This window comes from Pleurodeles waltl, chromosome 3_1, assembly GCF_031143425.1.
Source record: "Pleurodeles waltl isolate 20211129_DDA chromosome 3_1, aPleWal1.hap1.20221129, whole genome shotgun sequence".
Lineage (NCBI taxonomy): Eukaryota > Metazoa > Chordata > Amphibia > Caudata > Salamandridae > Pleurodeles > Pleurodeles waltl.
Window position 1 is genome coordinate 646,842,970 of NC_090440.1, and position 27,828 is coordinate 646,870,797.

At 44.8% G+C, this 27,828-nt stretch overlaps 1 protein-coding gene across 1 annotated transcript in view; it reads right to left on the minus strand.

Annotated features, from left to right (window-relative positions):
• Positions 1-27,828, minus strand: part of LOC138284410 (intestinal mucin-like protein) — a 329,644-nt gene that overhangs the window by 75,025 nt on the left and 226,791 nt on the right. The window contains exons 11-13 of the mRNA XM_069223147.1: positions 24,611-24,709; positions 4,210-4,338; positions 1,919-1,964 (exon numbers count right to left, since the gene is read on the minus strand). Coding sequence (XP_069079248.1) covers positions 1,919-1,964; positions 4,210-4,338; positions 24,611-24,709 — 274 coding nt within the window. The remainder of the gene's footprint in view (positions 1-1,918; positions 1,965-4,209; positions 4,339-24,610; positions 24,710-27,828) is intronic.

Below are 27,828 nucleotides of genomic sequence, written 5' to 3' on the forward strand. Positions count from 1 at the left end.
CACTGTAATCCCTAATCCAGATTCAGGGACTGATTTAGAGTTTGGCGAAGAAGTTACTCAGTCACAAATGTGATGGATATACGGTCAGCCGTATTTTGATCCCCATAAGATTTAATGATCGTGAGTGTCGCCAAACTCAAAATCAGGTCCTAAGATCCTTCCTACTGTAAAAATGATCACCCTAGCCATCTAGTAAATTTCAATTTTAAGATATATGCAAAAATGTTGCCTGTTTATCTTGATTCTATTATCTCTCATTTAGTCAAAACTAGCCAATCTGATTTTATCAAAGGTAATGCAAGGGCCTTTTTCAAATGTGATCTCATTAGCATCCAAACTCAAAATCCTGACTGCTCCCATTAAACCTGATGCTCAATAGGCTTTTGATTGCATAAATTAACAATTTATATTTAAATCCCATCAATGGTGTCGCTTTGCACCCCGTTTTTTATCTTTGATAAAGTTACTGTACTTTTTTCCTAGGGCTAGTGTCTTTGTTAACAAATCTTTTTCCCTCAGTTTTAATTTTGGTTGAGTTTTTTATGGAATAATAAAACTCCATGTATAACATTTAGTAAGCTTAACCAACTAAAGACAGAAATTGCTGTCCGAATCCCTGGTTTCAAATTATACCACACATCTTTCATTGCTAGGAAAGCATGTGCATTCATTTTCAACTATTATGTGTTTTCCACTCCACTATGTGTTCAGATGGGGAAGCCTTTCTTGGAGATACTCTTCATATGTGCAATATTAACATAATTAATAATTGCTTGCTATGGAAATGTATTCACAATACTGCTAATAAATCACTTTTCTCTGATTATACTGGCCATCATAGTTTGTTCCTCATTACAATGACACAACATGAGTTTAAAAAGTAACACAAATATTTCTCTTGACAGCACTGAAAAGATATAGGACATTCACAGATTAATTAGATTTAGGAAGGTACGTCTGTTATTACGTTTAAAACTGCTACACATAAAATATAATTTGTCAGATGAATTTGTTATGGATTTCAGCAAGTTACATACATCTTTCTCCATGTCCAACATAGCCAACTGGATGCAAGAGAACTGCCTCAGTCTCAACACAGACAAAACTGAGATCCTGATCTTTGTAAAGAGGAGCTCCCCTGAGACTCCTCTGGAGACCAAATGACCTGGGTTCCACCCTCCTAACCCCCCCACAAACCATGCCAGAAACCTCAGCATCATCCTTGATGACAAATTAGCAATGAACAAACAGGTAAACAGTGTGATCGCATCCTACTGCCACACCATCAGAAGGCTTCACAAGCTTTTCAAAGGGCTCTTCAAGCACACAAGACACATGGTCACTCAGGCCCTAATCACCAGCAGAATTGACTATGACAATGGACTCTACGTTGACTTCTCCAACCAACTCACTCAAAGACTCCAGACCATCCAAAACACCACTGCCAGACTCACCCTAGACATCCCTAGAACTGCCCACATCACCTGCTACCTCATTGGGCCTCATTGTCTACCCATTCAGAAACACTGCAAACTTAAGCTGTTTGTCTCATCCATACTTAAAAAGCCCTCCCCAACAAAGGACCAGCTAACCTCAAAGACTGACTCCAATTCTAACAACCATCCAGACAACTACAGTCCGCCGCTCTCTCCGTCACATTAATCACCTGCATCTGCAGAAGTCACCAAAACCTGGAATAAACTTTCTCAACACATCAGAAATGCCACATCACTTCGCAGCTTTCACAAGAAGCTGAAGACCTGGTTGTTCTTCTGGGATCACTGCAGTGGTCCATGCTTCTGCTTATGGATACTCTCATGGGTGATAAGCCTGCACCATACATTTCCACATAACATAACATATCATAACGTAGCATAACAAGCCATTCCATTCCATTTCCAGAAGTTAACATCTTTACCTTGACATGTCAAGCAGCAGCTTTTGTTGGAAGCCTCTATAGTGTCCTAAAAGGGAAAAAAGGAGGATTATTGATAAATAATAAAGTAGTGTAATGACGTCCTTTATGTGTCTCTGTATGCAAAGTCTTGCTGACCACAAACCCAGGACTGGCTGAAGGGGATCCACATGACATGAGGCTAGTTGGCAGCTAGGTCACAGCATAAAAGCATTCCTCTTTGCTGGTGCTTTGAATGTTTAGGTTACTCATCTTTCTCTTTAGTGCTCTAGGTCTGGCATCTGCTACGGAGGAAAACATGAAAACTGGCATACTTCGTGGACACACGGTTATAGAAGGGAGCTTTAACACTCAGAACACTGGATGAAGGACAAACAAATAGGGCAGATGGAGTTTAAGATTCACACTAAAGAAAACGCCCAGGGCACCCAAACATAACAGAAATGTTCAGCAAGCAGCGAAGTGCATTAGATTACACTGTTCTCGCTGATTTTTAGCACCAGGTGTTTGTCCCGCGCTGAAAAATTATTTTCTCCCATTTGAGTAGATTTTCTACTTGAGCGGCAGCTTCTTCAATGTAAAAGTAACGTTTCTCAATGCAAGCGGTTGCAGCCATCTGAGACCGCCTGCAATGAGAAATCTTGCTGGGAGGTGGTCTTGAGTAAGATTTTTCTTGCTTGCGGTCGCCAACTCAATGTTGGCGAACATGAGCGAGGAAAAAACTCTGCTCCGCTACTGACATTTTTCAGAACTCTGCGCTCTAAGCAGAGTGCAGAGTGAGAAAAAATCCGCAAACTCCGCGAGTGGAGTGGAGTTCATTGTCACCCCTGCTATTCTGAGGCTGCTGGTGTATTCTTTTTTTATTTGCATATGTGCATCAACAGTGAAGTAAACTATCTTCTACCTGTTTCTCTGCTTTGACTTTGGAGTACTTGCAACCCTTGTACATGGGACTCATAAAGCTGAAAACCCACCATATTCGTATAGCAGAAAGAACAGTCGGGAGTACTGAATAATTTGTTAGAAGGGTGCTGTGTTTTATGTCTCTCCACCGTAAACAGCATCCTAGCGCCGAAGCATTTCTTTCGTCAATCTGCCTTCCGTAATCTTTGAAGAGAAACTGTGTCATGGGGCTGTACAGTCTTGTGCACAACGCACTGCCTTTAATTAGGCCTTTATAAAATAGCATGCTTTAATTTTTTGGTAAAAGACTGGACCTGAATACGTTTTTATAAACAAGAAGTTGCAAAGTTTATAAGCAGGCTTTATGAAAAAGCGAATAACATTCGAACATGTGTATTGCCACCGTTTTTCTTCTTTCAAAATTTCGCCATTACAACTTCCCTAATTACAATATTAAAGCACGCAATTCGATTTGAAAAGATTACATTTTAGATTTTGGATCTGAAGGGATTCCCCTAGCCAAATCCGAGTTGGATTCACATTTTATCATTACTAAGTTTCCTCATGCCTGCTACTATCGTATAATGAATGAAAAAAGATTTATGAATGTATTAATGGGTAGTAAAAATGTGCATATTTATTGTGCGGCATTTTGTTGTAGAAGGGATGTGGTGTATTGATTTTCGTGTGCTCTTCTTTTGCCCTGCCACTGCACTCTGACGTTGTTGTGTTTCGACGTAGTGGTTGTTCTAAATTGCTTTTTGGTGTTGTTTTGTGTTCTAGCCTGTTATGTGTTAATCGAGATGTAATGTTGCTTTGTGTATGCTACTATGCTATGGTCTGTTATTTAGATGTAAAAAATTCTGCTGGATTTAGAGCCAAATGCAGCACATGCCTTTAGCAGTAATTTGCCAGTGTTAAAGATGGCCAAAAAAAAACATTTGTTTAGCCCTTCAACTATTTAAGATGCTTTTGTGATTGAAATGTGGTATGCAGAAATGTAGTCTGAGTATCATGCAGTTTCCAAAATATCATTTAACAAATAGTATTTTATTTGCGTGGGATTTTATATTATTAACTCCAATCCAACTATATGTTTTGAAAAAACATACGATATTCTGGCATCATATGATTTAAAATAAGCATCAGACTAAAACTGTGGCAATTACCTGTCCTAAATTAGCACTTCTTGTGTACACCTTAGGTGCCACACCTCACTGAGAAACAGTTTTAACAAAAGGCAGAAGAAAAGCCAGCCTATCCTTCTTCAAAGACTGATTTATGAGTACTGATGAGATTGGAGGAGGGATTTGTAAAGTGAACTCCACCTTTCAAATAAAAATTATCTTACAGATATAGAATGACCATCACAAACAATATTAAGGGCGTACTTCTTCACAGTCTTCCGGATCAAAGGGTGGGCAGATGTCTTTTTCAGTTGCTACAACGATTTGTTCTTTGACTTGATCACATCTGAACTTTTTGCATTTTTCGTCAGGGTCAACCCAAGTATCTCCAACCTAAAGAAGGAAGCACAAAAAGTGATACAAGTTAAATCTGCCATCCACCCGTATCCCAACAGAGCATGAGAACAATATCACTCACGTACCGACCTTTGTTTTTACAATGTCATTTTTTCCTTCTCTAACTGAAATACTTTTTTCCTCCACCTTTATCAGGAACCAAATCCAAAGGCCTGTTCCCTGACGGTAAGCTTACGAGAATGAGCCCACACACACACACACACACACACACACTGTGGTAGGCTACTGCCTGCCAAATTCACCAACCGCTGGCAGGGATATTTTAAGGATTTTGGGGGCCCTGTGCCGAGCGTATTTTGGGAGGCCCTGTTTGGAAGAGATCTGACTTTATGATCCAGTTTAAGCTCATTCATGCCCTTTTTTTCCCAGGTCACTGACAGTGCCCTGGCACACACATCCAAATTCAAAATTATTTTACATCTAATATGCAGGGATAGTGACGAGGTTTTAATATTTTAACACAGCAGCAGCCAATTCATTTTACTGCAAATAATCTGTGTGACACTATCCGATTCCTCTTTTGTCAGGTCCTGTTTTGATTTAAAATGAACTTTTTTTATGGCTGTTGCATGAAACATAAACACATTTCTCTACAAAATGTCTATAATAGACTCTCATGCATCATCTACATTACAAATAAATGAAAGGAAACTGGTATTCAAAACAATTTGTTTATGAATTATTCAAGGACATCTTGGCTAGACTCTCTGCAGAAAAGAGCTGGCTCAATCAGGGGGCTCCCTGAAAGGCTGGGGCCTAGCCCAGGGCCTACTTTGTCCACACCTTAAAACGCCTCTGACTGTCGGCCTAAAAAGTAAGGCCCATATTTATACTCGGTTTGCACTGAATTAGCGTCATTTTTTTTACGCTAATTCAGCGCAAACCTAACTCCATATTTATACTTTGGTGCTAAACACGTCTAGCGCTAAAGTTATGGAGTTGACGTTGTTTTCTGGAGGGGAAAACCTACCTTGCATCAATGAGATGCAAGGTAGGCGTTCCCAACCAGAAAAGGACGATATGGCCTTTGTGCCCTATTTATCCCCATGCTAAAATCCAGCAAGGGGGCCTTAAATAATGGCGCTAAGCTTGCTTAGCGCCATTATTTCACTCCTGGGTCTGGGAAGGCATAAGGGGACCTGTAGGCATATTTCCATGGTTGGAGACCACTCCCTGCCACTCGGGGGCACTTACTTGGGGCTCCCTGCACAGGGCTGGCCCCAATGGCCATGCCTAGGTGACATTTGTCCCCTAGGCATGGCCATTGGGGTGGTGGGCAAGCTCCTGTCTTTGCGAAGACAGGAGCCATGTTCATGGGGGTGTGCGCCAGAAAATGTCGCTACACTGCTTAGAGGCAATTTTTTTGCCTCAAAACACTGTAGAGACTTAGGGGGTGATTCTGATTCTGGCGGGCGGCGGAGGCCGCCCGCCAGAATTCCGCCCCCAAAATACCGCGCCGCGGTCAAAAGTCCGCGGCGGGTATTTCAAGTTTTCCCCTGGGCTGGCGGGCGGCCGCCAAAAGGCCGCCCGCCAGCCCAGGGGAAAACGACCTTCCCACGAGGATGCCGGCTCGTAATCGAGCCGGCGGAGTGGGAAGGTGCGACGGGTGCATTTGCACCCGTCGCGTATTTCACTGTCTGCCAAGCAGACAGTGAAATACTTGTAGGGGCCCTCTTACGGGGGCCCCTGCAGTGCCCATGCCAGTGGCATGGGCACTGCAGGGGCCCCCAGGGGCCCCGCGACCCCCCCTACCGCCATCCGGTTCCCGGCGGGCGGACCGCCGGGAACTGGATGGCGGTAGGGGGGGTCGAAATCCCCTCGGCGGCGCAGCTAGCTGCGCCGCCTTGGAGGATTCAACAGGGCAGCGGTACACTGGCTGGAGACCGCCAGTGTTGCCGGTCTGACCGCGGCTTTACCGCCGCGGTCAGAATGCCCTGCGGGGCACCGCCGGCCTGTCGGCGGTGCTCCCGCCGACCCTGGCCCCGGCGGTCTAAGACCGCCGGGGTCAGAATCACCCCCTTAATTTGGTGCACATGCCCCGGTTCCCCCTATGCCTCCCCAGCCCTGTTAGTGTCCTTTCCAAGGACACTAACAGGGCCTTAGCGCCATTCCATAAATATAAATACGGCGCTATACTTTTTGACGCAAACATGCGCTAATGCAGGTTTGCGTCAAAAAGTATAAATATGGGCCTAAGGCCCATATTTATACTCGGTTTGTGCTGAATTAGCATAATTTTTTTGCACTAATTCAGCGCAAACCTAACTCCATATTTATACTTTGGCTCTAGACACGTCTAGTGCTAAAGTTATGGAGTTGGCGTAGTTTTCTGGAGGGGAAAACCTACCTTGCATCAATGAGATGCAAGGTAGGCATTCCCATCCAGAAAAGGACGATATGGCCTTTGCGCCATATTTATTCCCCATGCTAAAATCCAGCACGGGGGAATGGGGGCCTTGTACATTGCCCACAGGTGCCCTTCCCTGGCCCCAGGGATACCCCCACCCCCACTAGGAGGACACCTAAGGATGGGGGTGTATTTTTATTTTTTTTACACAACACTGATCGGGGGCCCTGACTTGGGGCCCCCTGCATGTCGCTTTCCATGGTGGACATGGCTCCTGTCTTTACGAAGAGAGGAGCCATGTCCATGGGGGTTGTGCACCAGAAAAATAGAGCTACACTACTTAGAGGCAATTTTTATGCCTCAAAACAGAGTAGCGCCATAATTTGGTGCACACACCCTGGTTCCCCCTAGACCTCCCCATCCCTGTTAGCATAGAGGAAGGAAAGAAAAACAGCCAACACGTGTTTCGCCCCCTCTGGCATTATAAGCCGGGGCTTTCTCAAGGCTGAAAAGCAAATGAAAAACTTGTTGATAATATTAGTGAAAGAGTATTAGTGAAAAGATATCCATAGAATACACCGAATTTGTGAACAAAGGGGCAGAATATTCTGCGAAAAGAGTCACCACTATTTGTGTGATAGATAAAAACCGATATCAAAGCGCAGATCATATGTAAGTAATTCTTTCCTTCCTCTCGTGCCATTATTTTGGATGTTGCTTTTACTAAAGGATAAGAAGTGATTTTCCTCTTTTTTGAACACTTGGAAGCAAAATAACTATTGTTAATACAATGCAATAAACTTTGATTTTGATTGCCTAAAGAACTTTTGAGTGGGACTTTTACCTCTCTTTGATGGTGTATACTCTATTTTTGAGGACGTTTGGGTCCCTGTCCTCTGATCGAGTCCCCTACCTGCTGAATTAGGCATTTACACAGGAGAATAGCATTTGGACCCTCTCCACCTTGGAGCCTTGCCTAAATATGGGACTTAGTCACCATCATTGGCGTAGAATGATAGCAAAGTGCGCTAATGCAAGAATACAAAATGGGGTCTCTCAACATAGCAAGCACAAAGCGGGCAAATCCAACCTCGCGCCTCAGAATGTTTTACTTGACCAAGTGCTGCAATTTATAGCTACATCTCCCTATGAAATATAGTAAATATCACAGATTTTACAAGTGGTTCAGAAGAGACAGTAGTATAATTAATAGTCCACCAAATGAAGGTAGTCCTCTCCTGAGATTCGCACCCTCTGATTCGCACCCTTTGTTGCCCTGTGCCCAGGAATTTCTTTTTGAAAATGGAGAGCCTAAACCTGTGCACTTTACACACAGTTCAAATAAATATGGAAGTTGCCCTGGATTCCCTTTCATTTTATAAAACTATGGGGGTCATTCTGACCATGGCGGTCGGTGACCGCCAGGGTCACCGACCACGGGAGCACCGCCAACAGGCTGGCGGTGCTCCGTCGAGCATTCTGACCGCGGCGGTTCAGCCGCGGTCAGAAACGGAAAGTCGGCGGTCTCCCACCGACTTTCCGCTGCTCGGGAGAATCCTCCATGGCGGCGGAGCGCGCTCCGCCGCCATGGGGATTCTGACACCCCCTACCGCCATCCTGTTCCTGGCGGGTCTCCCGCCAGGAACAGGATGGCGGTAGGGGGTGCCGCGGGGCCCCTGGGGGCCCCTGCAGTGCCCATGCCAATGGCATGGGCACTGCAGGGGCCCCCGTAAGAGGGCCCCACAAAGTATTTCAGAGTCTGCAATGCAGACACTGAAATACGCGACGGGTGCCACTGCACCCGTCGCACCCCTGCAACTCCGCCGGCTCCATTCGGAGCCGGCATCCTCGTTGCAGGGGCATTTCCGCTGGGCCGGCGGGCGCTCTTTTGGAGAGCGCCCGCCGGCCCAGCGGAAATGTAAGAATGGCTGCCGCGGTCTTTTGACCGCGGTGCGGTCATTTGTCGGCGGGACTTTGGCGGGCGGCCTCCGCCGCCCGCCAAAGTCAGAATCAGGCCCTATATGTTTTCTCTCCTTATACTTTATCTTTCAACGTAATCTATTTTTTCATTCTAACCTTCCACACAGACAGTGCCAGATTACCAAATAGGTAAAGTACGCACCGCCTATTGACTCCACTCCTTTTAGGGGCCCTGAGATAACCAATCAAAATAATATTGATTTGATCTTAAAAGAAAATTACAATCAAGCTTACTTAAATTGTTTCCAAAAGATAGAAAAAAACGAATCAACTCAAAAGAAACGAAAACTTTATATTAAAGACTCTATGAAGAAAATACTGTATTAATGTAATGTACCCATTAATAACTTAAAGTACATAACAATAGATATCAGATTCACATAACTGTTTGTCTCTGAAGAGCTCATCTTCTGTCAGCTGTCTGTTTGTTAAAATAAAATTGGTGCAAACTACGTATGTGTAATATTTAGTTGTGTAAGAAAATTGATTTGTTAAAATTGTTGGGTGGTAAAATTAAAAACGTATTAGGAGATAATTTGCGAGAGAGGCCTGAAATTTTGACTGCCTAGGGTCCTCCACAGGGTTCAATCCAGCACTGCACACAGATTTTCATGCTTAACGTGCTTTTATGTGGAAGGTGCCAGATGGGGAAATTGAGAGTTAGACAGATCTCACAATCTTAGATATTAGGCAACAAAGCTGGATAGCTTTGGAAGGATTTCTGGTTAGACAGATTTTACAAGCTTATCTCTGACTTATCTACTCATGACACACTACACAGACCTTACAGACTGAGGCAGCAGTTATGCACTTTAGATCGCACTTATCCTAGGAACTAAGATCTGAAGCAGCAGTATTAGTAATGATAATATCACAAAATTATATTAAAGTAGATTAAGAAATGCCTCCCCTGCCGTCATTAAAAACGCTGTAGCAGGAAGTTGTAGAAGCTGGCCTGGTGTTTGGTGGGTACCTACGGTATTTAACCTTGTCCCAGGTCCAGCTATCCCTTATTAGTGTAGTGTAGTCAGTGTCTAGAGGCCGGGAGCTCTAGAGGTAGATGTGGATGAGCAGCCAAGGCTTATCTAGGAGACATGCAAAGCTCATGCAATACCACTGTAGTTACACACAGTACTTACACACATGAAAGAAAACAGTGGTACAAAAATAAAGATACTTTATTTTGGTGACACAAATACCAAAAATACCACAGAGGCTATACTCCATTAGGAGGTAAGTAATACACAAAGTATATTCACTAGTATACAGAAATAGGCATAAAAACTGTTAGAAAACAGTGCAATTAGTGAAATCACAATAGAGAGAAATAGCCCTATCGAGAGCACAAATCATATACTAAATAAAAAGGAATGTGAGAGTCGGTCCCCCACTTAGGTAAGTGGAGTGTGTAAAGGGGAGCTGAGAGTACTAGGATAGCCCAAAGGTAAGTACCACAACCCACCCCAGCGACCAGGAAAGCAGGAGTAAATCATTATAAATTCCACAGAACACCCACTTAGAAGAGAATAATAATAATGCAAAGCCCCGAAAGAGACTGCAAGATAGCAACAGTGGATTCCTGGACAAGAGGACCTGTGGAAGAAGGGGACAAAGTCCAAGAAGCACAGCAGAGTCCAGGAAGGGCGGGAGACTCTACCCACCATACTGAAGGTGCAAGAGGTGAGTCAACGATGGAAAAAGGAGAGTCAGCACTGCACCCAAAAAGATGAAGTCGAGTTCCTGGAGGATGCAGGTGATGTTCCCACGCTGGAAGGAGGATTACATTCAGGTTTTCGTCTTCGGGTTCCGCCTACAAGCCTTGGCACACGCAAAACTCGTGGTTAGTAGAATGTGGAGCTGCCTGGGACCGGGTGGACTCTACCCAGGAAGGGGGAGTCAAAGGGGGCCCTCACCAACACAGAGAGTCCACTGAAGCACAGGCAACACCCACAGGAGCCTCACAGGATGAGGACACAAAAGTCAAAGAAGAGCCTCGTGCAGCACTACAAAACGGGCTCCCACCCTGCTGGAGAATCACTCAGGGAGCTGTGCATCGCAGGATGAATTGCTGGGGGCTTGAGCTTCAGGATGTCTGAAGATCCCTTGGAAAAGATGCCAACAAGCCTTGGCAGCTGCAAAGGACACAGTGCATAGGGCTACTGTCCTGTGTGGGCAGGCAAGGGTTTACCTCCACCCAGGTTCGATAGATGGAATAGAGGACCATCAGAACTACTTCAGTACACCACCCGTGATGCAGGATCCATGCACCTCTGCAGGAGAGCGGATCCACGAAGCCGGTCGTTATTGCAGTTGGTGCCTGCAGAAGCAGGGGAGTGACTCCTTCACCCCAAGGAGTTTCCTTCTTCTTTCTGGTGCAGGCTGAAGACGTACTGTCCTCAGAGGATGCACGACCAGGGAAATGTTGCAGTTGCTGGAGGGAGCTGTGGATCCAATGTTGCAGGAGGCGGCTTGCTTCTTTGTTGCAGCTTGTCGGGTCATGGAGCGTCCAGATGCAGTTTCTTCGGTCAGAGATTGAAGTGGACGTTGCAGAGGAATCCTGCTGGAGTCTTGCAAACCCAATCTGAGGAACCACCCAAGAGAGAGACCCTAAATAGCCCTGAAAGGGGATTGCTCACCTTGCTCGGTGACCACCTATCAGGAGGGGGCTTTGACGTCAGCTGCTGGCACTGGCCACTCAGATGCTCCCAGATTTCCCTGCCAGCCTTGAATCCAAGATGGGAAAACCCAGGGACCCTCTGTATGAGCTCTGAGCACCACCCCAGGGGTGGTAATGGACAAGGGAGTGGTCACTCCCCTTTCCTTTGTCCAGTTTCATGCCAGAGCAGGGACTGGGGTCCCTGAAGAGGAGTAGACTGGTTTATGCAAGGAGGGCACTAAATGTGCCCTTCAAAGCATTACCAGTGGCTTGGGAAGACTACCCCTCCCAAACCTGTAACTCCTATTTCCGAAGGGAGAGGGTGTTACACCCCTCTTCCAAAGGAACTGCTTTGTTCTGCCTTCCTCGGCTTGAGCTTCTCAAGCAACAGGAGGGCAGAAACCTGCCTGGGACGTGGCAGCAGTGTGGGCTACCCGGAAACCCCCAGAAGGCTGAAATGGCAATATTGGGGGTCCTCTAAGGAGCCCCCAGAGTGCACGGGATAATACAACCAATGCTTGCAAAAGCATTGGGGTATGATTCTAACATGTTTGATACCAAACATGTCTATGTTCGGAGTTACCATTATGTAGCTGGACATAGGTATTGACCTATGTCCAGTACACGCGTATAAATGGTGTCCCCACACTCACGAAGTCCGGAAAAATTGGCCTGGAGTTCATGGGGGTACCTCTGCTAGTAAAGGGGTGCCTTCACACACAGGCACTTTGTACCCTGCCTCCGGGGCTAGAAGGCCTGCGACAGGGGTGATATAAGTGACCTGAAGCAGCGAAAAGTGGCAGTGAAAGGGTGCTTGCACCTTTTCACACAGGCTACAATCGAAGTCCTGCAGAACCCTTTGCTTGGGCTCCCTATGGGTGGCAAAATATATGCCGCAGCCCATAGGAATCCCCTGGAACCCCAATGCGCTACCATATACCATATGGTAGCTTGGTTGTACGCTAATGTTGTAGCAAAATTAAACCTTATTTTTAAATCACAGTTCTTTGTTGAAATTGAAATGTGAGTAGAAACAATCAGCGAGAGGGAGCTGCCATATAGGAAAGCCGAACCATGTTTATATGGCTGTGACTACATCAAATAAAAGCTAGCCACAAGAAAAAGGAAAACATTAACAGGAACAGTGAGCAATCAGTACATAATCGTATCAATCACCATTTGAATGTGGCGTCACAGAGCCTGGTACATTAGAAAACGTAAAATGAACATCAGGGAATATAAAGTTAAATAGTTTAAAACATCAGGGATCTCCAAAGGGAAACAGGAAACTTATTAGGGAATATTGCCGGGTTCCAGTACCTGAACTTTTATCGTCCAGCATACCGGGCGCGGCGTGGCATGGGTAGAAGGGATAGGGAAAAGACCGGGGAGTGTCAGCTGGTTGCAGCCTGCCTGTCTAAGCAGAAGTGCTATGCAAGGAAGGTCATTCAATGTATACATTAACCTCTCTAACGATGCAACTACATACATCTCCAGGGATTCAAGTGACGGGCCTGTGGCAGTGTGACAGAGGTGTAAAACTGAAGCCTTTGCCACTCCTATCACAGTAGAAAGCCACCGGGAGAGTGGGTAGGAGAGCTGTGAGCTCACTCATGTTGTGTAATGGCGATATAGTTGCTGGAAATCTCCGTTTGTAAAGTCGGTTTCATATAATCCCAGAGGCCTGCACAGTGGTGGGGATTTGTAGTATTTCCACACATTTTGACCACTTTATCTTGTTGCCCCAAAAGCCTGCAAAGGACTCTATGCGGTGCACTAAAGCGGTCACTGAATCTGTGGTGTGTGATAATGTCACTAGAATATCGATCATGCCATTATTGCTAATCACAATCACCAGTGGTTCCAAGGCTAAAATGAACAGCAAAGGCGAAAGAGGGCAGCCACGTCTGTTATCCCGATGTACAGAAAAGAGGGGAAAATTCTGTTCTCTGCAAGTAACTGATATAGTAGTGTGGTGGTACAGTCCCTTGACCACAGTAAGGGAATCCCTTCAAATACCGATACGTTCCATTGTCCGGAACAGTTAATCCCATTCCACGTTAAAGAGCGCTTTCTCAGCATCTAGGGAGATAAGAATGTTGTCTTTCGTATCTGCTCAGATTTGCCAAATGATATGGGAGAGCAGTTGTTGGGGGTTGGCAGGGGAACAGCCCAGCACAAATCCCACCTGCATGGGATGGATAGATTGATGGATAATACGGTTTAGGCGGATCACAAAACCCTTAGCCAGATTTTTAAGGTCAACATTAATGAAAGAGATGAGCCTATAGCTAGAGTTATTGGGGTCGGGTACAGCAGATCAAGATGTGGGGAGACTGAGTGGAGGATGAACTTGAGTGTGTTTTTGTGAGGTAGGCCCTTTGGAGCTCCAATGGGGGTCGAAGTAGAGATACAAATTTGCCAGAATGAAAACTTGTGGGAATGCAGATAGGTCGTTTTTTCCATGACTGCAGGGGCACCAATAACAGGCACATTGTCTCTGTGGCTATGGTCTTTTAGATCAATGATCTTCTTGTGTAGTCATCAGATTTCCCTCCCCTTTTTAGGGTTGTACTCTGTCCTGCATTCCAAGTACACAACCTAACACTCCAGACAAATAAGCTGAGTTCTTAAGGAGATTATGTCCCCCTGAAGAGGTGGTGTTTCTGTTGTTGTGGCCCAAACCACTGAGGTAATCGATTTGATGTCTACCAATTCTTTAAGCACCATCAACAACAGAGTCTCTGGGATCGCTGGAGTAGAAATCACTGTTGTTACTGAGAGGGAGGTTTGTGAGTGGTTGGACACTGCCTCTGAAAAAAACAAATGTGTACCTGATTAGGGTAGAGGAGACCTGTTGAGTTCTCTGTCCATGGCAGTTGGGGACCGTCATGGGGTGTCTGTTATTGAGTGGGGCACCCGCCTTTACTCCAGATTACACCCAGCTCCAGACCAGGTCCCAGGATCCCCTTTGCAGTTTTTCACTCACCATTGGAGAGCAATAAAGGCAAGAATGAACCAGCAGCAGGTGCAGGTGGGTCTGCACTGGAGGAGCAGACCACACAGAAGGCCCACTCTTGCCTCACCAGACCCAGCAATTCAGGTTTATAACGCGGCACCCAATGGCATTGGCTCAGTCCATAAAGAAGCCTCAGGTGTTTACCGGGTATGCAGACGATCGTAGGACAGAGTGGCACCAATAGGATGCACACTGAGGCACAGAGCCCGCTCTTGTTTCGGAGCTTCACAGGGGTGCATCCATGTTTACAGGCTTCAAGGTCTGCCTCCCAACAAATGAAAACTATACTGGACAGTCCAAGATTTTATCACTGAACAAATCAAAATCCTATTCAGAGTGTATTGTTGATGTTGGCTCAATGTTAAAACCTTGGATTGTTCAGTTTCATATTGAATTGTTGGCATTCATAGGCTGCTATGTCACAAAGTGACTTGGGGAGCACACATGGTGAAAGTAAGTTCCATTAAACCACTGTTTTGCATTTTCTGAAAAAAGGCACTTATTTAACCCCTTGTACAAGTTTGTTATTTTGGCTAAGGAGACTCTTTTCCTTCAAACGAAAGCTTGAATGTACTTTAGGTCAGATATAGGAAAACATTTTATGTCAGTGACTTAAGATACACTGTCTTGCAGGGCTTGGCCCTAAGCCCCACAATATTTTCCATTTAACATTTTAATGGTTCCATTAGGTGAGGTGGTTGAGCTCTGTGGTTTAAGATTATAACTTATGCAGAAGACACACAATTACTATTATCTTTCCAACTTGTAAATAGTATACTGGAGGAACACTTTCAGGGATCGCTAAACACTTTAGCACAGTGGATGTGACTGAACTGCCTAAAGCTCAAATCCTACAAAATGGACGTTTTGGTCTTTGGCCATCCCTCTCCATTTGAACTTGGGTGTTTCTGACTGCAAGTTCTCAGACCTCTCCCCTTGCCCTAGCTTTGTCAGCCAGAACTCACAGAGTAAAATTTGAGAATGACCTCTCTCTTACATTCCATATTTGCTGGATCATGCTTCGGCCTATTAAGGTCACTGCAAAATGTTTTTTTTTTAACCTGTAAACACTAGAAAGATGACTGTGCAGGATTTGGTGACTTCACAACTCAATTATTCAAATGTCCTCTTTTTGCGACACCATGCAAAATTATTAAACAAACTTAAAATAGTGCAAACTGCTGTTGCTTGGGTTATCTTGAGTACCCCAAAGAGATATTACATTAGATAGGTGTTTAAATAGCTTCACTGGCTGGTGGTAAAAAAGTGAGTTTAAAGTTCTGCTGATCACATTCAGGGTTAACACACAAAGGGTTTTCCTGTTCTTCAGCAGAGATTCTGAGGGTATCTGCCAAAGAGAGATATGAGCTCCATTAATCAGAATTTTCCAGTTGTTCCAAGAATAAAGCTGGCCAGGAGAGAGGGTCATGGATTTTCAAATCAGGTGTGAAACTCTGGAACAACTTGCCCCTGACGCACAAGAGATTAGGCTTTGAGCCCTATTTTGAAAAAGATTACTTTTTAGGAAGGACTAGATGATGATTAGACACTGCCTTCTGACTAGCCCCTGGATGCTTTGTGGAAGCAGCTGTTTGTGCTTTGGAAGTAGTATTTCATTATTTCTTCATACCTAATGGTTGCAATGTGGGAATTCATATACTCAGTAGAGTAGGCCTGAGTTGATTATGGTGACAAGCCAATTATAACATCTATAGACGTGATTGGTGACTAGGGAAATGTTATGCCTGATGATAGAGGGATGGACTATTTACAATGAAAAGGTATTACATAGGCAGCATGTTATATTATGTTTAATTCTAAAACAGTACTGAGGGTATCCAGATGCTTAGCAGGTGTCTGTGCCGACCCCTGCCTATGGAGTTTTGGTTAATTGATTCAGGGCTTCAGCTTCTTGCAGAATTCAAGGTGACAGGAGGAAGCTCTGATGTGAATGGGAGGCTGTTCCACACTTAGGAGCAATGCACAAGAATGCTCATCCTTATCCTTCTGATCTGGTTCTGTGTTTGTGTGAAATATGTGCAAAAAGGAGTCCTATAGAGTGTAGGAGCCTGGTTGGTTGATGGAAGGAGAAGCAACTGTTCCCAGAGTGGATAGAGAACATGATGCTGGTGGTGTCCCATGTGGTGAGAGATGTCCAGGAGGTGATAGCTCGGTGGCGTGCTCGGGGTGGTCTAGAATGTTGATATTGATTTAGTTGGATTGGGGTTAAAAGTTGTTGTAGGTGGTAGCTATTCTGTTGTGAAAGTAGTCTGATAGAGTGTTGCAAAGTTCTTGGGATGGATGGGCAGTGTTTTCCACAGATAACAGGCGGGAAACTTCTTTGACTATGTTGAAGAGTTCTGTGCAGTTGGTGCTTATTTTGATGCGGTTTGAGAGGGCTGATTGCTTAGCTTTCTTGATGCATTGGTGGTAGTGATTGAGGGATGTTTTGTAGGCAGTTTAGTCTGAGGTATTTATGTGCCCAGCTACCCCTGCCCCCACCACCTCTCCCACCTGGGAATGAAAGAAATAGGCACCGAACTCACCAACATCCTCATCGCCTTCATGAGCACGGCAACCTTCCTCAACGAATGGAAACACGTGGAGGTCAGACCCTTCCTGAAAAAACCCTCCACCTACTCCAGCAAGCTCAAAAAATTACCACCCCATCTCTCTGCTCCCCTGCTCCTCCAAGGTCATGGAGAAGGCCATCGCCATCCAGCTCACAGAATTCCTCTAAAGTAAAAACCTGCTCGGCGCCTCCCAGTCTGGTTTACACTGCAACCACAGCAAGGAAACAGCCCTAACAGCAGCCACAGACATCAGATCCCTCCTCGATCGCATGGAGACAGCAGTCTTAATCCTCTTGGACCTATCGGCAGGATTCAGCATAGTCTGAAAAAGGCAATCTGTAAAGTATCTGTGCAATAACTCATACAGTAATACAGTGAAAACACCACAAAAATACTCCACACAAGTTTATGAAAATAGATAATATTTATCTGAATAATATAAGGTAAAAATATCAAAAATCCAATGTATACAATCCAAAATATGAATTTTTAAAGATTAAATCCCAGTAAAGTGCTTAGAAATGCAATAGCTTCAACTGGCGCTATCACAACATCGTTGACCAACTCGTTCCCAATAGTCCGAAAGCCAATGGTGCCAGTCACGGAGTTCCATGGACCCCCAGGCACAGTACTTTTGAAACAAAGAAACAAAGAAGTTTCTCAGAGTCTGGGAGGTGAGGCGTCACTGGAGCTGGTGCGGCATCGTTCCAGCGAGGCAGGAGAGGTGAGGCATCGGTTCCGTCCGGTTGCAAGGGAGCTGATGCTACATCGGTGGCAACATGTCAGTTCCTCGTGACCCAGTGGGGTAGATGAATGCAGTTGGTCAAGACGTGATGTGTCAACTTTGCAGTGCCACAGTCACACCACAAAACAACAGCGGCACTCGGCAATGTCGGACTCATGTTGCAATCGTTAGGTTCAGCGAGGACCATTTAGCCGGAGCAAGCAGCAGTGCAGCATTGGGCAGGGGCATCGTTCTGGAGTCACTGAAGTCAGTGAACTAGATAGAAGCTAGTAGATGAAGTCTTTGTTGACCCAGAGGTTTAGAAACAGGAGGCAAATTCAATCCAAACCCTTATAAAGCAATTGAGGAGAAGGCAGGGTCCTTCCAGCAGAGTCAGAGGCCAACGGCCAGCAGGGCAACAAGCAGGGCAGCAGTCCTTCTCAGTAAAGCAGTTCAGATGAGTCCTTTGGGCAGTCAGGCGGTCCTTCTGACAGAGTCCAGGTGTAGATCCAGAAGTATCTGATTTGGTGGGGTCGGAGACCAGGTATGTATAAACCCAAAACTTTTTTGAAGTGGGGGAAAGTTCAAAGAGTGGTTTTGAAGAGCACAAGTCCCCCTTTCAACCCAACTTTGTGTATCAGGATCCCTCTGGCGAGTTTGATGGCAGGCCAATGGCCTTTGAAGTGTAAGAGAGAACCACTCCACCCTACCTGCCCAGCGAGACCCATTCAGTATGCAGATAAATGCAGATGTGACTAAGGGGGTCATTCTGACCCTGGCGGTCTTGCGCGAATGACGGAAGCACCACCAACAGGCTGGCGGTGCTTCAATCCCCATTCCGACCGCAGCGGTAAAGCCGCGGTCGGATTGCCGGGGCCGGTGGTCATCCGCCGTTTTTTTGCCCCGGCTGGGAGAATCCGCCAGGGCAGCGCTGCAAGCAGCACTGCCCTAGGGAATCCGGCCCCGTACCGCCAGCCTGTTTCTGGCGGTTTTCACTGCCAGGAAGAGGCTGGCGATAAGGGGTGTCCTGGGGCCCCTGGGGCCCCTGCACTGCCCATGCCACTGGTATGGGCAGTGCAGGGGCCCCCTAACAGGGCCCCATGAAGCTTTTCACTGTCTGCTTGGCAGACAGGGAAAAGCGCGATAGGTGCAACTGCACCCGTCGCACCGCCGCAACACCGCCGGCTCCATTCGGAGCCGGCTCCTGTGTTGCGGCCCTCATTCCCGCTGGGCCGGCGGGCGCTAACTTGCTTAGCGCCCGCCGGCCCAGCGGGAACGTTGGAATGGGGGCAGCGCTATTTTGGCCGCATGGCGGTTCCCGCCTGGCGGGCGGCTGCTGCCGCCCGCCAGAGTTAGAATCACCCCCTAAGTGTCCTGTGTTTATGGCTGTCTGGTTAGAAAGCACAAGGGGGGCTCTTAATCAGCACAGACCAGACGTGGATTGTAGATAGGCTGTAAGGCACAAATGGCAGTAAGTGCAGAGAAATACCCACTTTCTGAAAGTGGCATTTCTAAAATAGTAATATTAAGTCCAACTTCACCGGTAATCTGGATTTTCTATTACCCTTCTGGCCGTACTAAACATGACAGGGCTACTCCTTTCAGATCAGAATCTACCATTTAAAAGTATATAAGGGTGGTTCTAATGCTGGCCTATGAGAGGAACAGTACTCACAGTAGTGGAAAATGAATTTGTGAGTTTTCCCCTACCACACACATAAGTGCATGGCATGCCTTTTACGTACATAGCACATTGCCCTCTGGGTTTCCTAGGGCCTACCTGAGGGTGACTTATATGCAGAGAAAGGGAAGTTTAGAGCTTGGGAAGTAGTTTTAAATGTCAAGTCGAAGTAGCAATGAAACTGCACACAGGCCTTACAATGGAAGGCCTGAGACATGGTTAGGGGACTACTTATGTGGATGGCACCGCTAATGCTGCAGGCCCACTAGTAGCATTTGATTTACAGGCCCAGGGCTCCTCTAGAGCACCTTACTAGTGACTTACAAGTAAATTAAATATGACTCAAGGACTCATGACTACCAGCAGCTTGATCTATGTACCTTCCGTGTTTACATATAATGTTTTATATACATCTGAAGCCTTGACAAACTCTTGAAGACGAAACACGTGTTGGCTGTTTTGCTGTATGGACTTATTGTTACATTCGAACATCCTATTGAAACTTTGACCATTTATCACCATCTGGCTGCTCTGGACATATGGGCATTTTGTACAACGCAGTCTTTTGATTGAGATTTCTACTTTCTACCTGCACTTATAATAAATATCTACACATCAAATTCCAAGAACAAACTTTCTATTTATTCTTGAACATCATCAGGATCAGGATTCATGCTATTGGTGTGCCCTGGCCACTCTTCTTTCAATATTTAGGCAACCACCCACTCTTCAGTGTGTGGCCCTCCGACACCAGTGGTGGCAGGTGTTAGGGCTAGCCTGGCACCCAACACCATATTGTTTAAATTTTATGACTTCGCTCGGATTTCACTATTGACATACGCTTTGCAGATGTGGAAGCACTCTCTGGCATCCGCCACCTTCTTCGCCTGAGTGTCATTTACACTCTGCATACAAAAATGATAGTGAACTGCATGAGGTAATAGTTTAGTCCACATCAGCCATTGGCTCTTTTGTATCGTAACCTGTGATTGACAGTATTTTCTGATCACATGTAGACATCCACCTGAAAAAAAATGCAACAGAAAAGCTACTTACGCCATCATGCGTGATATTCATTGCTCAGTGGAGGTCGCCTTCCCAAAAAATAAAGCGCCTCCTTCCATTCTGAGGAGACTTAACAGTTGGCCCAAGGCAAAATGTTGCATAGTGTGCAAGAGCGAATATTGGCAGCCATGCACAACACATTCTGCCTCCAATCTGTCAGCAGAAGGCATAATGTCGGTTTACTGTTCACAGTGTTGTGGTTGATGGCTTGACAACCTTTAATATAAAATAAAAAAAACACTGCCTGGTACAATTAAACATTGCTGTGCCGAATACCAAGGTGGGTAGTCTTAAATCCACCACCACACATTCCCTAATACTTTCTCTCATTCTTGCTAGTTCCTTCTTCCTCACTGGGTGACATGTTTTCTGGCTCTCTCTTCCTCGGTCTTTCAAATTTGTGTGTTTTTCCATCTCTTGCCCTCTGATGGAGAATAATAAGTGCTGGTCCCCAAAAATAAAAGCCACTGGCCCCCACAAGCAACCGCAGGCTAAAAAAAAGCTCCGTCTGTGGGACTAAAAAAACATGTATAGAATTATTTGAAAGACTTTTTGCAAATGACTAGGTAGTTCTTTGGAAGAGGGAGAAAGACAATGCATTGCTCCCCCACCGCACTCCTCACCAATCAAATGAGAGAGAAATCCCAGGTCACAAGGCAGGAGATCAGGTTCAGTACAGCCCAAGAGTGTCTCCATATCAGTGGCTGATGCCAACAGGCTCTGACCTCTTACATCTCTGGGTCCTGGTGCAATTACACTGGTTGCATCACTGATAGATATGGCCCTGGACACCATGCTCAGACATAGGCCGGTAGATCTTTACCTTTTTAGGGTCCACACTAGGCTTTTTCAGTAATGGAAGAATAGGGCCCTTCTTCCATTCTGTAGGAAACTGACCTGAGTCAATAACAGAATTTAGTAGCAGGGTTAAGGGAGGGACAACCGTTCCTGCAACATCTTCAAGAGGTCCTCCTAATTTTGTTTGGGCTACAAGCCCCGTTACGTTTTCTTCCATAAGGGGTGGAAATTAGTCTAAAGAACAGTCGCCCTGTACTGAGGCACTGTCCAAAACATGAGAGCCGGACCTTCTACTACAGTTTAATTTAACATATGTTTTCTACTTTATTTTTAAAGAATTCCAATAACTTGTAGCAGAACACCTAGAAAGGAGGAGCTATGTGACTTGATGTTGAAAATGAGGACAAGACTTGAACAGTTTTAAAAAGTTCTCGTGTTAAATTCTTTGCTGCTAGGATTTTCTCCAAGAAATATTTAGGGGGTCATTCTGACCAGCACTGCCGACAGACCGGCGGTGCCCAGCAGGGCATTCTGACCGCGGCGGTTCGGCCGCGGTCAGACTAGGAAAACCGGCGGTCTCCCGCCGGTTTTCCGCTGCCCTACAGAATCCTCCATGGCGGCGGAGCGCGCTCCGCCGCCATGGGGATTCTGACACCCCCTACCACCATCCTGTCCGCCAGGAACAGGATGGCGGTAAGGGGTGCCGCGGGGCCCCCGTAAGAGGGCCCCAAAAAGAATTTCAGTGTCTGCCTAGCAGACACTGAAATTCGCGACGGGTGCTACTGCACCCGTCGCACTCCAGCAACTCCGCCGGCTCCATTCGGAGCCGGCTTCATCGTTGCTGGGTCTTTCCCGCTGTGCTGGCGGGCGGCCTTTTGGCGGTCGCCCGCCAGCACAGCGGGAAAGCCAGAATGGCCACTGCGGTGCGGTCATTTGCCGGTAACCGCATGGCGGGCGGCGACCGCCGCCCGCCGCGGTTAGAATCACCGCCTTAGTTTCCTCACTTTTTTTATTTTCATGAATAAAGTTTTATATTTTACTTTTTCTTCCTCCAGATAATTTCTTCTCCAGATGTTTTCCTGTCTTCTGCATTTCTGTTTCAGCTCCTTGAGCTGACAAGAGAACCAACGCTCTGACAGTCTACTTCTGTGGTTTTTAACAATTTTTGGTGGAGCTAACATAGAAGTTGCTGTCCCCAGCCATTCAGTATAGTTGCCTACTGTTAAATTGCCATCTTTCATAATAGTGGGTCGAGTCCTCTCTAAAATATCACTCAAATCTGCTTTATTGAGGCGTGAATATTTTTTCTTTGTACATTCTTGTTACTAACAGGAATTGATGGAGAAAAAGATAGACAAAAATAGATTACTTTGTGGTCTGACCAGATGATGGGTAAAATATCAGTAATTTCTATGTCCGTGAAGTGTATGTCCGGCAGCATGTGTGGAAATGTTCATCAGCTGATCCAGACCAAAACTCTTTAAAATATTGATGAGATGGTCTCAATCTTTATTGTTACCACTCTCTAAATGAAAATTTAAAACTCCTAGGATAATAAAATTGGGGTGTTACATGCAAGATTCTAAAATGTCTTCAACCCCATCCCATCAAGAAATGTTGCTTTTAAGACTAGGTTACCTGTAGATCAGAAGTCCATTAAAACTATTCTCAGATAGTTTACAGTTAAGTGACATTGTTTTCACTGTCCTCAAAGAAGACCAGCTCACTTAATACTTCAAGATGGTCACAAAAGACTATTGCTAGACCCCCACCTTTGTTTGCCTACTCTGTCTATCCTGGTGATGTCAAAACGGGGTAGTAACGCATCAGTTAAATCAGTCAGAGGTTTCATCAGCCCACATTTCAGTTAAAAATGCCAAATCAGGGGTATGAGTTTCTAAAGGATTAAAAAAAATCTGATTTGTGCTTAATGAGAGAATGAGTGTTCATTAACGTGCATTTGAAAAATGAGTAGCCTCTGGGCAGTTGATGTTGATCATGGTGATGAATGTTCCACCTGGCCATTCATGTTGCAGTTACGGCAAAGAACATTGTTCTGGGCCTGAGACTAGGCGTGGTCTTGGCTTGGTCGGGAACAGATGGACTTCCCTTTGGTGGGCCTTTGGTGTGTCCACTGTGCACCTGTGTACCCTGGTCCATTAAATCACAGCTCAGATGAGGACTAGACAGCTGACCCTGTTAGCGTCTGAAAATGGTGCCATTACTAATGCAGACCTCGCTCTAAACACAGTCACAGGAAAGCGAGTAGAATATATGTATTTATATTAAGTGGTACATGGAATCTCATGTCATCTCGCTTATCAAGTTCTCCAGTACCATATGCAGTTATCTCCATGTGAAGCTAAATTGTTCTTTAAAGTAACAGTGGTCATTATCACAAGTGCTTCTATTCATCATCAGTATAAATTTCTGAGAGCTCTTAGATGTATTGTATGACTAAAGGCCTGATTTAGAGTTTGGCTGATGGATTGATCCATCACAAACGTGACAGATATCCGGTCTGCCATATTATATACAATAGCACTTATAATGTGGAGGCCGGGGTATCTGTCATGTTTGTGATGGTATAGCCTGTCTGCTAAATTCTAAATCAGGGCCTAAGCTAGAACGGGATCAGTTTTAGTTCCAACATATTACACCCTTGTACACTATTAGTTATGCCACTCTATACCAATTAGTTTTTCCAATGCCCTATGGTATCCAGGCTTCTTATTGCCACTTCTTAGAATTTATTCTTAGCATTTATTACATTTATCCCATTAGATCCAGTTAACGTATAATAAAATAAAGGTGTGAGGACATCACTTACCTAAGTAAGAAGTGGTTGACCCTTTCCTGCCCCACAATCTACTTCATGATTCACAACACTGCAAGATACTGGTGAGGTGCCATTTCTGTACACTTAAGACAGCTGTCATGTGCTAACACCTCATTATGGGCTAAACCCTTTGAAAGGGGAATAACTGGATGGACATAGAGTTATTCTGCAGTGTTCGAGAAGGTATTCCACATTCTGAAAGGAGAAATGCACACATTTACCACCTGCAAATGAGCAGGCAGTAAATGTATGTGGGGGCTTCTGTGTGGGAGAGATGGTGGAAGGGGAGGAGGGATGATAAGATATGGAAGGGGAGAAATAGTTCTAGCAGTAGGGAGCATTGCATACTCCGTCCTTGCCAGAGAGAAAAAGGTCAAGTGGAGTTGAATCCTGAGCCTTAATTGATTTTACTGGCTGGAATTTCTGTCTTGTAAAATCAGGCCAGTGTTCCTGTACCCTGGAAAAACAGATGTGGGAGCACTGAGCCAGTTTTGACTGGATGGAGTGAAATTTCACGTTGGACTTACAAATCAAGACTCAAGCACAAAAACAATGTTACATGTTACCTGGTGAATCTCAGGTGAGCCTTTTTTGTTCTGTACCACACAAGCCACATGAACACACTTGCCACAGCATACTCCTTCGACTGCTACACGATCCTGACCCTGCAGAGGAATAATGAAGGAAGATGTGCAATCAGTCCATGTTGATTTAACAGTGGACATGAAAGAACATTCTGATCAATGTTAATCTCCATTCTGGTTCTGCAACACAAACATCAACATTAAACTAACCAAGGCAACAGTTGCTGCTTATATTGGTGACTTGGAGGCTAACTATTGTCTTTTTGTATGTATTTGTGCTTTAGATATTTCTATAATTCCATACATTATACAGCAAATGTGAGTGATTTCTAAGCTTTTACAGTGGGATGGCTAACAGGAACAACCTTTTTAATGGTACAAATGAAAAGCTTTATTTCTTCATTGATATACGTAGTAATGGATAAAGTGTATAAATGAAATGACTCTTGAACTCTTGACACATAATACATCTGCTTACCTGTAATGATAACTCAGGTGTATATCCTTTTGGTCAGACCGAACCAAGACATTTCCAACTCCAGGTTGGTAGGGCTTAGTTTAAACTAAATTAACTAGTTTGAGCTAACAGAGTGTGCAGCGCCTAGCAATTTATGAGGACAAACAATGGATTTCAAATTTTATTTTATATACATCTTAGCCGGAGGAACGGCAACACAAAAAGTTTCAAGGTCCAAGGCTCTTGCAAGGATGTGGTGTTTATTTAAAGAATTGTAGGTACTCAAAACTATGATTGCTCACCTGGAAATAAATGTCTTAATTCATATTGAACCATCAAGAGCTTACAGGTTTCCACCGATTGACCCTAGCTGAAAGCTCACTGTCTTGTCTCTCATTGTTGTAGGGTGTGTAGAAGACTTAGGATGGGTTTAGCATATTACTTCATGATCTGAAGATGCCACTGACATCTTTAGGCCTATTCCTAATGATGTCCCACAGTTGACGATGCCACTGACATTCTCAAATCTAGTCTTAGAAGCTTCTCCTAAATCATGTTTGAGCCCCTGATTGGCACTGATCGACACTTGCTCGTAGTCCACTGTTGTTTTCTGACCATTTTAGGGTATATGCAAGGCTCAGGATAGGTTTTGTGTTGTGATCTTTGATCTTAGAATCCTTGTTCTACGTTCTGTGCCATTGTTTGCAATGGTGTCTGTCCAGCATGCCAAGTCGACTGGAAGTAGGCTGCTATGAATAAAGTTACGTTGAAACATTTTCCTGAGTTGGTGTTGCTCCATATCACAACATTTTGGTGACAGTTCTGCTAGTAGCAGTCTAGATGAGCCTAGTACAGTTCAAGGAACTTAGAGAACTCAAACATAACTCAAACCTGCCACTGTCAGCTGTATACAGGTGCGAGATGTACTGATCTTGCTCAATCACACCACAGTTTACAGCCTCCTACATGCACCTTGGCATTGAAATGTATGTGTTCTGGCAACTGTGGAATATGACATAATCCAGCCGGCTGCTGAAAGCGCGATTTTGTTTGCACAAACAAGGCCAACTGTCTCTAGTAACTCAATTAAAACCAAATGTTCTTCAGACCTCGAAAAATCTAGTCACCCACTTGCTATATTGAGTCATTATTATCGGGTCAAGCTATTTTATGGACCTACTCGTCCCTTCTGGCAAGTTCAAAAACAGGTGTTCTGTTCAGTCAGAAACTGAAAAAGATGCCTTGAAATCTTGTTCTTGTCACATTTGGTCTGTGTTCTGAGACAGAGATCAAAAGTCAGTTTGTCTTTTTTCATTCTGACTGCAGAGTTCCAGGATTTTGTAGGGTGACCTGTCTGGCCTGCTGTAAAAAGTGTGAAATGAAAGGCTGTGTAGGCCTTTACTAACACACAACATGTAAATAACTATGTCAACTGTACAAACATTTCAAAATACATGTTAGTAGCTGTGAAAGACCATTTTTTTGTTTTTCAGTGTGATGAAAACATGTTTCAGTAGGATCAAAACAAACACTTGGTGATGTGCAAATTATGAATATGTTTTCTGAAACCCAGTTTTCACAGATCCACTACATAGTTGTATCAGTAAAGCTGCAACTTAGTGGAAAGGTTTGTGAACATTTCTTGGAAATGTAGTATGTAAATGACAGTATGCTACCACATCATGCTTTAGTAATGCATTTAATAAAAGTGAGTGTTTAAATAAACTGGGAAAAACTTCTTCCCTGATGGCAATGCTATTAATAAACCAAGAGACAAGTCACAGATCATGTGTACCCTATATGTGGGCTAGATTCTTATTAAGGATCAACGTTTAGTCTATTTAATCAAATAAAATAGGTTTTTGGTACAGCAGAAATGCTTAACTCACATATTTGAAGATGCTCTCATATGAGAGAATGAAGGAAAAGGCGGCTCTGCAAAATAAAATATTTGCCTAGGATCACACAGTTTGGGACACGTTTATGGGACGAGTGCAATGCAGTTAGGTCGAATAGATTATTCAAGTTACTCGACCTCCAGGTCTAGTAGCAATTTTATGATTCTTATGTGTAGTGGCAGGTTGTTCCACAGTTCTGGTGGCATATAGGAGACGGTTCAACCACCGGATCTGGTTTTTCATATGTGTGGGATGATTGAATGTAGATGTTTGACTGAACGTAGATGTCTAGAAGGTTTTTGAAAGCAATTGCAATTGCGATTGTTGATGTATGCTGGGCTAGTGTAATGTAAATACCTTGAAAGTGTCGGTGAGGAGTCTGAATTGTGCTGATTTGTGTATAGGGGCCCAGTGGAGCTCCTTCAGATGTGGTGTGATGTGAGTGTGGGGTGGGAGGTTGAGAGTGATCCTGGCCACTGAGTCCTAGATGGTTTACAGTCTTCTGGTGAGTTTTTTTTTATCCTGGCAAAAAGGGGGTTCCTTTATTCCAGCTTGCTTGTGAGCAGGGAATGTGTGATGGTTTTACGAGTGCTGATTGGGTCTCATTTGAAAATCTTCATCAGCATCATCCAAGTAGGAAGCATGAGATGTGAAGGCGTTGAAAGGGCAGACATGTTGGGATTGCTGTCAATGATGATCCAGAAATTCTTGATGTGGATAGAGGGGGTGGGTGTCAATCCTAGCTCTGTTGGCCACCTGGTGGAGTCCCAGGTTGAAATGCTCTTCCTGAAGATCACAATTTCAGTCTTGTAGGTGTTTTTCTTCAGATAGTTGGTGTTTATACA